This window comes from Dermacentor variabilis, chromosome 11, assembly GCF_050947875.1.
Source record: "Dermacentor variabilis isolate Ectoservices chromosome 11, ASM5094787v1, whole genome shotgun sequence".
In the NCBI taxonomy this organism is placed as follows: Eukaryota; Metazoa; Arthropoda; class Arachnida; order Ixodida; family Ixodidae; genus Dermacentor; species Dermacentor variabilis.
The window spans coordinates 60,219,819-60,237,055 of record NC_134578.1 but is presented as its reverse complement, the minus strand read 5'-3'; the positions used below and the strand labels follow the sequence as shown (position 1 = coordinate 60,237,055).

At 44.2% G+C, this 17,237-nt stretch overlaps 1 protein-coding gene across 1 annotated transcript in view; it reads left to right on the top strand.

Moving 5' to 3' along the window:
- Positions 1-17,237, top strand: part of LOC142564104 (uncharacterized) — a 61,322-nt gene that overhangs the window by 30,270 nt on the left and 13,815 nt on the right. The window contains exons 5-6 of the mRNA XM_075674958.1: positions 4,642-4,788; positions 15,993-16,009. Of these exons, the coding sequence (XP_075531073.1) occupies positions 4,642-4,788; positions 15,993-16,009 (164 nt within the window). The remainder of the gene's footprint in view (positions 1-4,641; positions 4,789-15,992; positions 16,010-17,237) is intronic.

Sequence of the window (17,237 nt, the reverse complement as noted above, 5' to 3'; positions counted from 1 at the left end):
ACGCTCTCAGCTTGAACGGCTCACCCTTACTGAAACGGGACGCTTTATAGTATCTACGCTTGGCTTCACTTACCATCAGCAGCAGGGCACCAAACAATCGATCCCGACTGACATCCGCAGCTGGATCTGCACAGACCCTATCCCTAGAAACATGCATCCTGAATATAACAGGGCCCGGCACCAAGCTCGGGCCGGAGCTCTCATAAAAACCCTTGCTCACGTACCTGGCGTCACATTTGTTGATGCAGCCCAATATTCTCATGGCACACGATCTGCGGCCATCGACACACGCCATGGAGTCCTACACAACGCCTCCAGCGTCACTATCCACACTGCCAAGGCGCCTGAAGAAGTGGCCATCGCCCTGTCCACTCTAGATCCCACCTGTTACACCATCGTGTGTGACTCTCGCTCAGGCGTCACTAACTTCAGCAAAGGCCGTATTTCTCCCCAAGCTATTCGCATCCTCTGCTAGGCACCACACTCTAAAGACAGCATGAGCTCACTGACATGGAACTCGCCCCATGTGGGCCCTGTCTACTCACACCTCCCCAGTCTTAAAGAAGTCACTCACTTCATTGCGCGAGGCCTATTCAACCGCACCTTAGCCGCTGGAGACGAGTTGGACACCAGCGATAATCTGACCACTTATAACGATCTCGTTAAGGTTTTTTACCTCAGTCGCCGAACTTTCCCTCCACCTCACCCTAATTTCAGCCGGGCGCAGTCTACCAGCCTGCGTCTGTTACAAACAAACACGTACCCTTCACCCACCCGCCTCCACCTTATATTCCCAGACGTTTGCACTGCCCCCCACTGCCGATGCTGTGGCATTCACCCGGCTACGCTTCCGCATATGCTGTGTTAGTGCCCAGCACAGTACACACACATTAACACCACGATCCTCTCGTCGAGGTTGTATGAGGCTTTGCGGAGCTCCGCCCTCGACGACCAAACCTGGGCGACGCAGCACGCCCGTGAGGCAGCGGCGAGGCAAGCCCTCGACGTCCCCTCATGGGAGGCTTAGGCCCGGCCATCATAAAGGGCTGGTTCTATAATAAAAGTTTATTCCCCTTCCCCATCTCTCTAACGTCGTGCATATGCAAAGTGGCCGAGCATGCAGCACACGATCGAATCGTAGAACACGTAGAAAAGCACAAACTATTTAGGCGCAATCTAATAGTTTTTACAAAGAAACTCTCAACACAGGACGCAATGCTCCTCCTGAAAAGATCCATATTCGACAACAAGGCGCGGGACGTACGAGATATCGTTGCACTCGACCTCGCTAAGGCCTTTGATAAGGTGGCTCGCGAACGTATTTTGATCGAAATTACCTATCTCAACCTTCGGCGGAAATTCTTTAATTTCACTCTGTCGTTCCTATCGGAAAGGAAAGCGTTCCTTCGACTGGGCACGATCTCGGGCGGTCTTTACGAACTGGGCAACTGCGGAACCCCTCAGGGCTCGGTCCTATCCCCGCTACTATTTAATATCGCGATTCCTAAACTCTCCGAAAGGCTGGCCGCACTCCCAAAAATAGGCCATGCAGCCTATGCAGGTGATATCACAATCTGGTCCCCGGGGGGATCTCTGGCTAATCTAGAACATTCTCTCCAGGCAGCCATAGAGTAACAGAAGAATTTCTTACATGCACGGGTCTCAAGCTGTCACCGCCCAATCCGAACTCCTCCTCTACAGACAGTCGAGGCAGGGCGTTAGGAACCTCGAGCCTCTGCAAATGTCAGTCGAAATTACAACACGATAAGTGCAGCCTATTCCTAGGGTGAACTCCATCAAAATTTTAGGACTTTTAATCAACGCCAAAGGCGCTAATGCACAAGCTCTAAACAAGCTGGGCGCGCAGGTGAACAATATACTAAGGCTCACCACTAGAATCACAAGCGAAAATGGGGGACTCAGGGAGGACAACCTCCTCAAGGTCTTCCAAGCTTTCTTCATCCGTCATATTACTTACATGGCACCATACCTGAAAAGTAGCAAAATCGAAAAGAACAAACTCGACACGCACATCAGGTCTGGCCTCAAAATAATACCCGATATTACACAGTCCGCTAGCACGGTAAAACTTCTTGAACTCGGAATTCACAATACCACAGGCAAATTAATTGAAGCACAGTTTATTTCACAGATCTCCAGGCTTGCGTCAACTAAGCCGGTAATGAATATTATTGATGAAGCTGGTATGGGGAGAGGGCAGGCACCACTCGACAGACACCCCCTGTTTAAATTAGCCCCGGAAAGGTATAAAGGTTGAGCCCGTAGCGAGGAACCAATATTTAACGAAGGTCGAAGAAGAGCGCGGGCTAGAACTATCCTTCAACGAATTTATCCTTACGGGGCAGATGCATTCTTCGTCGACGCCGCCAAATATGGCAGCGAGGACAGGTTTGGAGTCTCGGTCGTTAACCCACTCGGAACACTTATCAGCGCCGCGTCAATCTACACTAAACAAGCGAGCGAGGTGGAGGAAACCGCGATAGCATTGGCTCTTCAAGTCGAAAAAGGCCCGACGACCATTTTCTCCGACTCGCGCACGGCGGCCAGGCCTTTCTCGTCCGCTCTAGTTTCTAAACACGCACCCGGCATCGCCAACAGATCCTATCGTATTACTACGGGCGAAGAAACTGGAGGTCATACCATAGCGTGGTTTCCGGCCCACGTGAACTATGTAACTAACCAAGCGGATTGCAACCCTAACGAGCGGGTCAACTGCCTGGCGCGTGAATTCATGAACCGCGCCCGAGCTAACGATCCGGCTCTCCCACAGGATAGCCCCTTCAAAGATTCTCTTACCACCTTTCACGAAATTACGTCCTATTACAGACACAGCAGGAGGAAATTCCCTCCCCCTAGCCCGAAACTCAACAGGGCTCAGGCCGTTACTTTCAGGCTTTTACAGACCAGATCCTACCTCACCCCCAGAGCCTATAGTTGTATAGACCTCAACTTCCCGCAGTCGTGCTCTAAATGCGGTTATGCATACTGCTCCTTCGACCACATGCTCTGGCGGCGCCCATACGACGCGGGCACTGACGTTTATAACAAGTCCAAGTGGGACGCCTTGCTGACGAGCTCGGATTTCACGAACCAACTACACGCCCTCCAGAGGGCCCGCGACGTCGCGGAGAGTCACCACCTCCCTTTCCCGTCGTGGGCGGAGCCACCAACTTAATTGGGGAGCCTTCGGCTCCCCCATTCAAGTTCCTCAGGACAATCTATTAAAGTTCTTGTCAATGTCAACTAACAAATACAATTATCTATAACATGCGAGAAGCTTCCTGTAGATGTAGGTGCGTCCTGCGCCGTGCGATAACGTGCACCATTTGTTATCCGTTTAAAAGTGGTCCCCGGAGAAGTACAATTTAGTACACGTGTCTGTATAAACAAGAAAAAAGCACATGTACGTTTCACTAGAAAGCGTATTACCTTTGGGATTGCAAGACAACGACGGCGAGGTGGTGGTGTATGAGTATATTTTTTTCGTTTGTAATCTTGTCCAATGACAATTGGCGAGCTCCCCTTAATGAAACTGTTAGTTGAAGGTCTGCACTCTGTCCTGTCCTGTCTTCTTTTACATATGCTTGGTATAAGCTGTAACACTGCTATAAAAAGGCATCCCCTTCTAGCCCGCCAGAAAACTTTACTGTAGTCGGAATGGTCTGCGGACGCCTTAAAATGTATATTCACTTACTCATACACGATTCCTCTGTAAACCTTCGTCCCAAATCAAGAATGCTGTATCGAAATTGCAGCTTCATTTGTAAAGAGACACCGGACGAGAGGTGCTTCAATACAAATTCGGGTCACTTCCTATTAACCGTCAAGAATGAGGTGGGAAATCACGCAACACTTCAAGCATTTCTACTTACAAGCTTACCTGTTTTTTCCTTGACCATTGGTGCACCGCGGTGATATATGCATATTGTAGGTAGCATAAATTTGAAAGGCGCTTGCTCACTAATATTCTACTTCTTGTTTCATCTCATCTACGTCAAAGGATGCAGCTGTGGTACTGCCGGGCCAGAAGACCCCTTCGAGTGTTTCTAACAGATACAAATATTTATAAAGAAGCCCCTACTCTCTAAGGTTTCAAGCAATACAAGAAGCTCACAATAATAATGAAATGGAGTGATCTACAAAGCCCAAATAAGGGAAGACTCAACCTGTGCTTTGATGGCTTCTTAAGGTCTAAGAAAAGTTGAATTGCTGAAATATTGGCTTCAGACTGATGCATTGGTTGTTCACTCAATGCAGGTCACTTTGTGTGCTCCGCTTCTCTTTTGTGCTTCTTTTACTGCACCTCTGTTCCTTCTGTTATGTTGCGTATATGTTTCAGCTCCCAAATAAACCTTGCGATTCTGTTTTTCGTTTTCGTTCCCTTAAGGTGCGCAATTTCTTTAAGATTTTATTTCGCAATACGCTCTCGTACAGGCATAAATTATGTTATCCATTGGCAAAATATCTGCACTCTCTGTGGTAGTGACAGGGACCTTTCAGGACGGGAATAAAAGCTGTTGCTTTTATATAATTCACCTGCTTCGTTTTCGAGGAACTTCATACTTATAGCATTCTCCATGTGAACGTCATAATGAAGGGACCAACTCTGCTTACCCACAGTTGCTGAGCCAGAAGAGAAGTCTCCTTTTGGGCCAGATGCCACTAGACCCCTACAACAAATCGGTATACAGGTGCTTCAACTCCACCTTCGTAGGGACCGATGGCAACTGGGTATACCGCACAATTTTCTACAGAAAGTATGAAAGGGTGAGTTGGAAATCCTCATAATTGCAGCCTCCGAGTACTGTTCACATTACTTCACAGTCTTCGTAAATCAGGCTGCATCGTAGGTTTTCATTTTTGCTCGAAACAATTCACTGAAGGGGAAGAACGATGAACGTGTTGAATTTCTGTACTAAATGCACCCTCCGTCATTTCATACACATATGCTACATCAGCAAAATACTTTAGGAATGAATATGTGCTTAATGTAGCGTGGCTAATTGTGTGTCATATCGATCATGTTTAAATTCTAGGGTACAGAATACCTCAAAGTAAACATAAGTTTAATAATAAAAATCTAAGGTGTTACATAGGTTGTCATATAAAAAGCGGCAGTTATTTGTAAATCTACTAGCATTGTTTTTCAAGAGCTCTTCACTATAAAAACCCAGAGAACGCACTTCTCAAGATAGTTTGCAATATGTGGGCCTGTTCGCTAGCTCAACATTGACTGCGCCTAATATAAAGTCTTTAAATGTTGAATATATTACCGTTTGGCTCTGAATATATACTACCATTTGGCAAGTGTGCTGAAAGCGTAGAGTGGCCAAGGAAGGTTCTGTTGCTGGCCCAGGCATTTTTAGCACATATTAGGAAGACTGTCGTGAATGTTCATGCTGTCAGTAAGCAAAAGAGAGGGAGAGTCTGTAGCGGCGCCACTATGGCCTCCTTGTACTCGAAATCGTCCGGTTTAGCTCTAGTATAAGCATTACTGCTGCAGGGAAAGGCAGCATTTTGCCATCACTTGTGCAAACCATTTCTCGTCCTTTAATAATGAACCTCAATTTCTTGTGAAATTGTTTGAAATTGCATGTGAAGTGAGAAGGAATCACGTAGAAATTCACGAGATCTTGCAAGAGGTCGATGGAAATAATGCCTTCAAGGAAAGAACTGTGTTCATATTGCTCGAGTGTTTTTAAGCCTTTCCCTAAAGCCCTAAGGATGAAGCAAGGTCACGGCGTCTCTCTATTGCGTGCGAAGAGAAAAACAACGATCGCATGCATTCTATTGTGGTCAGTGGCCACTCACTACATGCAATAATATTAGCAGAAGCACTAGGTTTAAGAGTCTTTCGTTCACCAGATACCAATTGACAATTTCTAAGTGAAAATGTTGGCGCCGAGATGTTGCCGGTACTGCTTATTGCAGGTCCTATGTTTTGACAAAAAGAATGTTGCATTAGTTGAAAAACTTCAGACGAGAACTATGAATCCTTCTGAACGGTTTCTACAGGCGACAGAACGTGGATTTCCGAATTGTGGTCGACACCTGGCTGCGTCACATCCGTGGATTATCAGAATCAGAATCGGTTTTATTGTGATGATTAGAAGGATTTCAAAATGGTAATATACAGAAAGAGGTCCCTTAGTGAAAACTGCAATGGGACCTCCTTGCAATGTAAACGCAATAAAACACAAATTACAGCAGTTTCAACAAATGGCTAACGTGGAAGAAATCCGGGTTTTATTATGAATAGCGTGACTGAAAAATTACGTGTGCATAAATGTCATATAAAAAGCCCCTCTAACATAATCTCGTTGACGGCTAATAATGTAACAGCGTAAATGACGTGACGTACACAGCATAATTTGCGAACTCGAATATATGTGTGTGGCCAAGATATCAAACAGAAACCTAATGGTATGACAATGACAATAAAATGAAGGCACCCTGAAAGAATGGTTGTGAGCACGAACTAGGCATCAGCATTCAACAGAATGTATTCTTTTAGTTGTTTCTTGAATTTTTGAATTTTAAGTGTTTCTAGATTTAATGGTAATGTGTTCCAAGACGCGATAGATGAAAAATGGACGCTCTGCTTGCCATGATTATTATGTATTTTGAGTAAAATGAAGCTCCTATTTATTGCAAACCTGGTAATATTGTATTTATTAGAGAAGATTGTGGTGTCGAATTACCGCATCATGTGTAATTGATTTGACGGAGCAAAAAGGTACTTAGGTACCTTTGAACGAGTAGTGTGTGACTGAAAGAATGTGACTAGTTCGCAAAAGATATGAAGTGTTGTGGTTATATGGGCTAAACTTATTTATTTGAATAGCCCGAGTCTGTAGGACTTGCTATGAGTGTAAATGGGTTACGTAAGTGTTCCCTCAGCACGTAACGCAGTAGTTAATCTCAAAATAAATAAATGAAAAGTATGACGATAGTAATAACTGATGGTTCATTATGTTTTGTTCCTTTAGAAGTACACTAAACCCGTAGGTAATCTTCTGTTTTACTTTGTTTATCTGTTTAATAAATTTAAGATTTATGTCTAACTCTACACCAAGATAATTACAGGAAAAAAACTTGCATGAATAGGACTGCGCCAAGAAAAATAGGAGGAATAAAGTAAAGTGTTCGTTGGTGGGAAGTTAATACTAGAAATTTTGTTTTCGACAGGTTTATCTGTAGCTTGTTAGTATGCCACCACCCCTACAGGCTGGGTAAATCACCGTTATGGTTGGACACTGACGTTGTTAAGACATTTATCGTAGTTAATGATAGTAGTATCATCTCCATAAAGTATACATTTCGAAGATGTGCAGTTAGGCAGATTATGTCCATATCATAAAGATAAAAGCGGACCCAATATAGAACCCTGGGGCACGCCAGTACTAGTGAACATGGTTTTGGAATGAACGTCTGAAATCGTTATTACCTGCATTCTGTCTGTTAAGTAATTTTGTAGTAACAAAAAGCGGTGAGCCGGTAATTCCTAACGATTCATTCTTATGACATAAGAAGTGATAATTTATTTTCGCAAACGCTTTGCTTAAATCTACAAATACAGAAGCTGCATAATTGCCTTTCATCGATAGCCAGTTTTCGTTGATCGGTTAGCGCAACATGAGCAAATTCGGTTGAGTAACCCTCGCGAAAGCTGTATAGCAATGATGAGATGTTAAATTTTGTAAGGTAACTAGTTAAGCGTTTTTCGATAAGCTTTTGAATTACCTTGCTAAAGAAAGATAGCACACAAACGGCGCGATAATTGGAAATTGAAGAGCGGTCACCTTTCTTAAAAATTGGGATGACCTTGCCTTATTTTAGTTCCTGTGGGAAACTGCTCGATTTAAATAGAATGTTCATTACGTCTGCAGTGATATCACTTAATAAGGGTGCAATTAATTTTATATGGGAAGAGTGTAATTTATCGATGCCAGCGGTGGTTATTTTCATGTTTTATAGAATGTTTAGAACTTCCTGGGATGTAGTAGGAAATGAAAAGAAAGACTGTGGCAGGCACTGTGCCACGGAACTGTCATGCGCAGGTGACTGTAGTTCGCTGCTAAAGAAGAAATCAGCCAACGCATCAGCTGTTTCTTTGGGGGTCTTGTACACTTTAGCCTGATAGGCAATTTCTGTTATAGTTTCGCGATTATTTCCCCGATTTAAGAAGGAGTTAACAATTTCCCATTGCTTTCTTATGTTTCTGCCGCATTCCAAAATTTTCCTCTCGCTGTCTCTTCTTTCCTGTCTTATCACTTCTTCGCACTTCCAAATTTCTAGGCGACAAGGGTTAACTTGGTGTATGTATCCAACCTTGGGTGTTTTATACTAAGTTACAGTAGCTGCGTACAGCTGGCGTCTGCGTTTCCTTCCGGACCCGTGGCGTCCCATTGTTGGGCTCGGTGGTGGGCGGCTTGCGTAGCTACCGAAATTAAATGAATTCGTTATGGCTAAAATGTTATTCCCCCTCCTTCTGATCACCCTCTTTCCAAAAGACCCTCTTTCCCCAAACGCTCTTTCCCCACAACACCCTGTGGGGCGACTCGCGATGTGACGCGAGAGGTCGGCTGATAGAACATTTTCTTTTGACATCTGGTGCATTCCTATTTAATAAGAAGGAGCCGACTTATTATAGTGTACACCACAGCTCATACTCATCGATAGACTCAGCAATTGGTACTGCTTCTCTTCTGTCTGACCTGAAGTGGAATGTCATCAAGAATCCTTTTGGAAGTGACCACTTCCCAGTCACTCTAACTTTGGCAGCACAATATGATTCTTCACCGCATGTCCCTCGCTGGAAATTCGCCTCAGCCGAGGGGTAGTTTTAAAGACTGTACTTATTTATCTCGAGATTTTTCAGGCTATTATAATATAGAATATGCAGTATCATATTTCACTCATTTTATTATTGACGCAGCGCAAAAGTGCATGCCATAAACAAATGGTCTTTCATGCTCAAAACGTGTCCCATTGTGGAACGAGAATTGCAAAGAAGCACGAAAGAGGCAGACTAGGGCATGGGGCATGCTTCGTCGATCGCCAAATGAGGAGAATCTAATTGAATTTAAGCGTATAAAATCACAAAGGAGGCGCATACGACGGCAGGCATAAAGAGAAAGCTGGGTGAGATTTACATCAGGTCGCACTTCTTACACGCAAGAGAACGATGTATGGGATGGTGTAAGAAGGCTGAAGGGACAGCAAATTCAGCCAATACCCTTGGTGAATGATAAAGCATATAGCCTGGAAGAGCAGGCCAATGCTCTGGGAGAGCTTTTCGACCGAGTGTCCAGCACCACCCATTATTCGAAGTCATTTTTAAAACACAAACAAATAGCAGAAAGTAGGGCACTTGATCGTAAATGTTCACACAACGAGACATATAACCGCGCTCAGTATTGCCGAACTGGAAGCTGCCTTGATCAAATGCAAGAGCTCTGCGCCAGAACCTGATAGAATAATGTACGACATGATTAAGAACGTACACACTTTTGCACAACTGACACTACTTGCACTTTTCAATACTATTTGGCTTGCCGGATATCTTCCACTTGCATGGAGAGAAGAGATTGTGATCCCCATTCTGAAGCAAGATAAAGGTCCTTCGTCGGCGGCATGTTACCGCCCGATAGCTCTCACAAGTTGCCTTTGTCAGCTGTTTGAGAAAATGATTACCGGCGGCTCATACATTTCCTGGAACTAAAGAACATGCTCGATCCCTATCAGTGTGGCTTCAGAGAAGGGCGGTCCACAACCGATCAGCTTGTACGCATTGAACGAAATATTGGCGAGGCATTTCTATATAAACAGTTTTTCCTATCGATATTCCTCGATATGGAGAAGGCATACGACATAACGTGGCGCTACGGAATCTTGAGAGACTTGGGAATGGGCATCCGTGGCAATGTGTTAACCTCAATAGAAAGCTATTTGTCAAATCGTGCTTTCCGCATTAAAATCGGCACCGTGTTGTCACGTCCATTAATACAGGAAACTGGTGTACCTCAAGGAGGTGTGCTCAGCTGTCACGCTTTTCATAGTTAAGATGACCACACTTCATGCTTCATTGCCACCGGCAATTTTTTATTCTATCTGGATGACATTCATAAAAGCTTCAAATCCTGTAACCTCGCAGTGTGCAAGAGACAAGTACAGCAGGGCTTGAACAAAGTGTCCAAGTGGGCACATTAAAACGGATTTAAAATCAATCCCCACAAAACTTCTTCGGTTCTTTTTACAAGAAAGAGAGGCCTTCCAGACCTGTGCGTGGAACTGTGCGGACAGCAAATACTTCTCAAGAGAGCGCACAAATTTCTAGTTGTAATACTTGACTCTAAGCTTACTTTCATCTCAAACATAAAATATCTCAAAACTAAATGTCTAAAAACAATGAACTTGCTGCAAATGCTTTGTCACACAACATGCGGTAGCGACTGGAAATGTCTAGTGAATATTTGCAAGAGCCTCATTCAATCACTGCTATAATATGGTGCCATAGTATACAACTGTGCCGCCCCGAGCCCACTGAAGATGCTGGATCGCGTCCATCACCTCGGTATCCATCTGGCCACAGGCGCATTCAGAACTAGTGCCATTGAAAGCTAATATGTTCAATTGAAGGAGTGGTAACTCCATCTGCAGAGATCATACATCAGCTTCATATATTTCTTTAAAGTGCACTCTAATCTAGAACATCCGTGTTCTAAAACCATTAGCGATTTGACGTGCACTGCACCTTACCATAATCGAACCTCTGTGAGACAGCCTTTTTCACTACGCGTGAGGGAGCTTAGCGTGGAAATGAATGTGCCACTTTTCGACCATCGCTTAATTCCTCCTGCGAAGCAGCTACCTCCGTGGGAGTGGCAGGTCATTGAATGTGGTATATCTTTTGCAAGACAGAAAATATGCACCAGAGCTCGAAATTCTGGTGCATTTCTTTGTACTCCAATCAAAGTACTCTTGTTCTGAATTCTACACCGATGCATCAGAATCGCATGTTGGCGTGTCTTACGCGGCTGTTGGCACCTCTTTCTCTGAATCAGGTGTATTGAGCCCCCACACAAGTATCTTTACCGCAGAAGCCTATGCAGTGCTATCTGCGGTTAAACACATAAAGAAATTAAGACTAGAAAAATCAAGTGTCCTAAAAGCGCTGATGTCCTTGAGAAAAGCTAAAAATCCTGCTTTTATTCAGCTTTACTCGTACTTGTGCAATATTTATTCATCTCGTAGACATGTAATAATATGCTGGGTTCGTGGCCATAGATGCATCGAGGGTAATGTGCTGGTAGACCATATGGCCACATCAATTACATCGCAAGCTATCAGCCCTACCACTGCTATTCCTACCACAGATCTCAAGCCTTTTTTGCGAACGAAACTGCGAAGCCGCTGGAAACACATGTCGGACAACGAAACAAATAATGAAGTCCACCTGATTAAGTCAAATTTAGGTTTCTGGCCCTCCGTTACAATATCACGAAGAACTGACGTCCTATTCTGTCGACTCAGAATAGGACACACATATGGTACTTACAATGTCCTATTGAATGGCAATGAGCCTCCAACCTGTGGTAGATGGAGTCACGGGCGCAGCGTCCTCCACGTCCTCGAGGAGTGTTGGGAAGCCTAAAGAGAAAGAAGGAAACATTTTCCTCTAGCATACCGCTATTGTCTCCCTCTCCATCTTAGCATGTGTTGGTGGGCTAGTTGGTTAAGCATGATTACAAAGACGGCGCCGAATGACACGAGACAGCCTACGTGCTGTCTCGTGTCCCTTCTTCGTGTGTTGTTTTATTCGGCGCCGTCTTTGTAATCACTCTCCATCTTGTTATGTTTATTGGTAAAGAGCCCGTTTTTACCACCAAAGCTGTCCAAGGTTTCTTGAAAGATGTGGTCTTGCATGTTAATAGCCCAAAGGTTTCGTAGCACATCCTCTCTCCAGAGGATGCTGTTATGATTGTAGTCCTTGTATAGCACGCGCCTTCAGGTCCTTGCGCTTCATGGGCTCTGTGACGGCAGTAGTGGTTTTTGGAATTTATAGCCTGTGACCAATTTCACACAATGTATCTTTCGCATCCTTGGCACACTTCATAGTCATTGTCATAGCTTTATTACATGTATCTATTACGCACTTTACAGCGACCGTCTTTTAGGCCCCTTTACAGCCCTGTCACATCCCTTGTTCGTAATTTATAGCTTCGCATTGAAGAGATTGACATTGGCCCCGCGCTCTTGGATCATACTTGGACCTTGCGCCACAAAACACCATATTCACCATCAGTGAGGGTGAGTGTGACTGTCACTGCGATGTGCCCGACTTTCGCTACTGGTCAAGGAATTCTGTGATGGAGGTGTCTGGCTTAAATCTTCGTCGGACGCAATCGATATATATACCCCGTAGTCCGAGTCGTTCGTAAGGACACTCCCGATACGCATGATCAGCTTCGTCGCAGCGTAGCACAGCGGTCTACGATCAGGTGCTTGCCAAACCTCTGATTTCCTTGTGGGTGTTCAGCGAGCGATCGCCGGAGTAGCGGAGCTGGCGGAGTCGCTTTCGCCGATTGCAACGCGGCTGGTGAAGCAACGTAAGTACGCGCCATAGCTTGGGCGGGCCACAGCAATGTTTCCCCGTAAGTCCTGCGCTGGGACTCGCTTGGCTGAGGTGGCGCTTCACTATTGGGAAAAGACGTCTCAAGCGCATGCTGCACTTCGTTGCGTGTGGTGCTGACAAAAGAGGTGACAGGTTGAAGTGACGTACCACGTAGTTTCTGCAGCTCATAGGGAACCACTGAATGAATAGCTCGCAAAGCAAGACTACGTCTCACCTAAAGCCTATAGACGTGTCCGAAATGTAGGCGGCATTTACTCGTCGGTTGTACCCATTGGATCGATGATGAAGCGTCTTCTCTATAGAGGCCGCTTCAGTGAGAAACTCCGCAATAAACTTCGGTGGACTCCGAACAGGATCGTTAAAAAGCAGTTTCTTTGCGCATCTCTTTAGATGACGCAACTCCTTCTCTTCCGGCAGGTTCGTATCAGCACGCTGAAAGGAAGCGTCATGTCCTCCGCATACATCCCGACACTCTCGTCGGGTTTGTGAATGCGCGACTGATGCGCCCGATCCGCTTTTTCGCGGATCGGGGCTGGAGCAAATCTGGAGTAGCCTGCGCTGGAAGTCAGGCCATGATGACAGCGAGCTTTCACTGTTCATAAACCACGTGTGAGTACCATCCGCGCAGCTGAAGTAGTCGTTCCTGGGTTTGGTGGTGTTGTCCCATTCGTTAAACGTAGCTACATGCTCGACCTCAGCTATTCAATAATGTTCCACGTCTTCAAAGATTTCGTCATGAAATGACGTTGTCACTCGTGGGTTCACCACCGTCATATAAGTCATGTTATATGAGTCGGCGTCATCCTTTGTGTAGTGTTCAGAGTGGTCGCAGTCATCGCTTTTTGCTGATGGTTTCAAGTTCTGGCGCCCGCCTCGGATTTTCCGGCTTTTGCGGTGAACTAGAGTTATCTCCAATTGCGGGGCGTTGTTCTTGCTGTTTAGCGGGGTCTCTTGCATGAGTCGAGCTTACCCAGCAAACTTCGCCAAAATTTTTGCGTATACCCTGTGGAAGTACACCCTGAGTCTCCAGACGTCAGCACTTTACTGGGCGTAAGTGTTGACGCGAGGGGTCAAGAACCTGGTTCTCCTCTTCCTCAGTTCCCTGGTCGGCCACACCATTTGGTAATATCATTGACAGAAGGTAGAAGCGCAGTCCTCACCAGCGCACAAATAAACGCGGTTGTCTCAGGCGGTTTCTTCTTTCTCGGCAGCCCAACATTCAGGAAACGTGTGTATAGGAGAAGTGACTCCAGGTATATCTATTGGTGCACTTTCGCAGCCCTCGAAGCAATTTAAGCCACAAAATGAGCCGTGAGAATCAAACGTAGAACATGTGAGATATTGCTACGTCCAGAGTAGACAAGAAGGGCATTGAAGATCGAACCATCGGTGTAGGGAGTCAAGAGGAACACAAGGCTTCTGCCTTGTGTTCTCTTACTTTACGCACTAAATTTATTGGCAAATGAACTTCTTTCAGTGAATTCTGATACACACTCATTGAATATTTAGTCAGTACCTCGTACCTATACAATGGCTAGCCGGCTGCCCAAGAAATCTTAGTGAGAATGGCGCACATAATTGGCTTTTAGAAAGGCAGCGCCATAACAGCCTCTTTTAATCCATCATACACACGCGCTTCACTCCATGAGAAGGCCCGGGCGCGTGATTAAGTCAACGCAAGCATTAGCTGGTGTACAGCAAACACAGCAGATTCATTCACGTGTTGGCCAATGTAAGCGGCACCCTGCCCTTGGTATACTATTCTGCACTACACATTTTTATAGCTGTTTCCTGAGTTTACTTTGCAAAAATCCAAAATTTGCAATCTGTTATTTTTGACTAGACAGTCATTTCAGGCAGGCACTTTCGCTCTTATATTGTCATCACAAATTGCCGTCATCTCTACAATGTCTAGAAAGCTGGTGCCCGTATTTATTATCCAGTACGCATGCCGATTCTGCTTCGATTTTGATGAATATACGTATATAATTAAAACATATAAGTTGTTTTTGCATTCGTGCAGTTATTACAGTTTTACGCGGCACCAGTTCAAGCAGCCAGCAGACTGCTGTAGTGAAGCACGAGCTTGTCGTTGGGGAGCGCACTCAGCATACCGCTTACCTCTACGAAATGTGAAAGTCTGTAGCATGCATATTCTCTGTAGTTGATTACCTAAGACATACAATAGAGTCACGGAAATATTTCGTGACCGACATTGCTTTTGCATTCATATGTTTACACGTCCAGTTCAGGCATCAAGAAAGCGTTTTTTCACAGGAATATAACTAACGTAAGCCAAACTTAAAGAAACTTGATACTTCTGTAATTTGAAGTTCCGTCTCTACTAAAGAAAAGGTTTATAAATTTAACCAGAACAACATAAATCGTTTTCATGCCGATCTATAATAATAATTAAATGCATATTATTCATATTCATTTGGGAGTTGCTAAAATACATGAGTTGTCTGTATTAGATGTTAGACGTTTGGTTTCACCATAAAATGTCCTGGAACATACAAATTTCGAGAGTTTGAATTTTGTAAAAATAATGGCTATCTCTCCAAAGTAGTCAATCTGGTACCTGTGTGGTTAAGGCTACAGATGTGTTACGGCCTTATTTACTCGGGAATAAACGTTTTTATTTTACAGTGAATGACCATCATAACTACTAATTATCAGAAACTGCTAATCCTCCGGAACAGAGCTTTGTGGTACATTCTCGGTTATGATGACAAAACAAAGCACTTTTCCACACAAACGTTATCTAGCGCGTTCGGGTAGGTTAAATTAAATCACTTGAACTAATTTGATTTGCTGCAGCATATTAACGCCAATAAGCTATTTACTTGTAACAAGACTGCTTCTACTGAGATATATATGTAGTCCCTAAAATTCGTACTTATTATGGCAAAGAAAAGTTAAGCTTTTATGTAATCGCAACTCTCAATAGGGTGTCAACGGATATCCAAATTGGTGTCTCTTGGAAGGTGTTTAAAAACAGGACTAAACAATAATTGCGTCGAACTAATGTTGTTCACAGTCGAATAGTATCTTTATGGCGCTACCTCCTGCTTCTTAGCTGCTCCTATGTAGTACTTACAGTGCGCTTGCCATGTACGTGTGCATATCCTGCTGGTCATACTATTTATTTTGTGATCTAATAAGTCAAATTGCACAAGAAAGCTAAGGCCTTCATCAGGCGTTTCAGCGTCTAGCCCCAGCTTCCTTCTTTGTAACAAAGAAAAATAATACATCGCTTACCTTAAGCTAACTCTGTGTTCTAAGATACCTGTTTTATTTTAATAAGTTCGATATGCTTTCTTTTTTCCTTTAGTACCTATGGAAAACTTGGTATGTATTACTTTATAAACATTTGAATGAGTAAAAAGTACTATCGCGAAGATACCAAAATTGTGGCATGTGCAAGAAAACCGGTTGTAGCATTTCAAGCATCACTTACAGCGCGTACATAGACAGGGGTCAAAAGAACAACGAAGACAAGCCCTGACTTCCAACTGATTTTTATTTTGAGTAACATGCATATACACTGAGACACCAAAACAAAAGCCTCCCCCCCCCCCGAAAGCACAAAACCGACATGCTGTATGCATTCAAAATTCAAAGGAATCATGGCCGCCGCCTTAAGATGAACGAGAGCGCATGTGCGACGTCAAAAAACAAGTTCTTTATCTGTTAATGCAATTGACGTATTACTAACGGACTCACCTTCAGTGATCGCTGCTGCTTCAATGATAAGCTTAGTGTATTCATGAGGATGGCTAACTAACATAGCGTCTTTTTTTTTTCAAAAACCGGAATACACCCGCATTGTATGCAATGGACAACTAGAAACCCTTCCCGCCATTTGCGCACTTTATTGGTATGATCTTGCAATCTAACATTGAGATATCTACATGTCGGTCATATATAAGACCGACCGTATTTCAGGGGTATCTTGTACACAGCACGTTTCGAACAAACTGTATACTTTTTTCTATGATTGATACTGCAAGACCTACTTTCCTTAGCAACAGGAATAGTCCTGACCCAAAGCTGTGCAAGGTTTTTTTTAGACCAGGGAGAACAACATCGATACCTGCTCTTTGTCCTATTTTTTCTTTAACTTTGTGGGATATACCATGAACGTACGGGATAACAGCTGTTTGGTTTCTTCAATCATGTACCTGAGGCTCAGTGCCGTGAGGATCAGTGCTTGACTTACTACGCAAGTTCTCCGAGACTGAGGCAAGGAGGTTGCTAGGGTACGCTGCCGCCCTCAATCGACCGATCTGCAAACTGAAACTATGTTCTATCAAATGATAACAGGATTTTGTTAGTGCATTACGCAAGCAAGCATGAACGATACCTCTCTTAAGCAGTTTTGAATAGGCGGGTGCATAGGATAATAGAGGCTTATTGGCTCGCAGCTGATACATCCAGCATACATGTTGCCAGGAAAAAGATAAATTCAAATTTAAAAACTTGAGGGATCCATTCTCCTGAAGCTTATGTGTGAGTGTGAGCGGAGTTGAGCATTCTTCAAACAGATCCAATGTCTGACGAACACAGGCCGCCACAC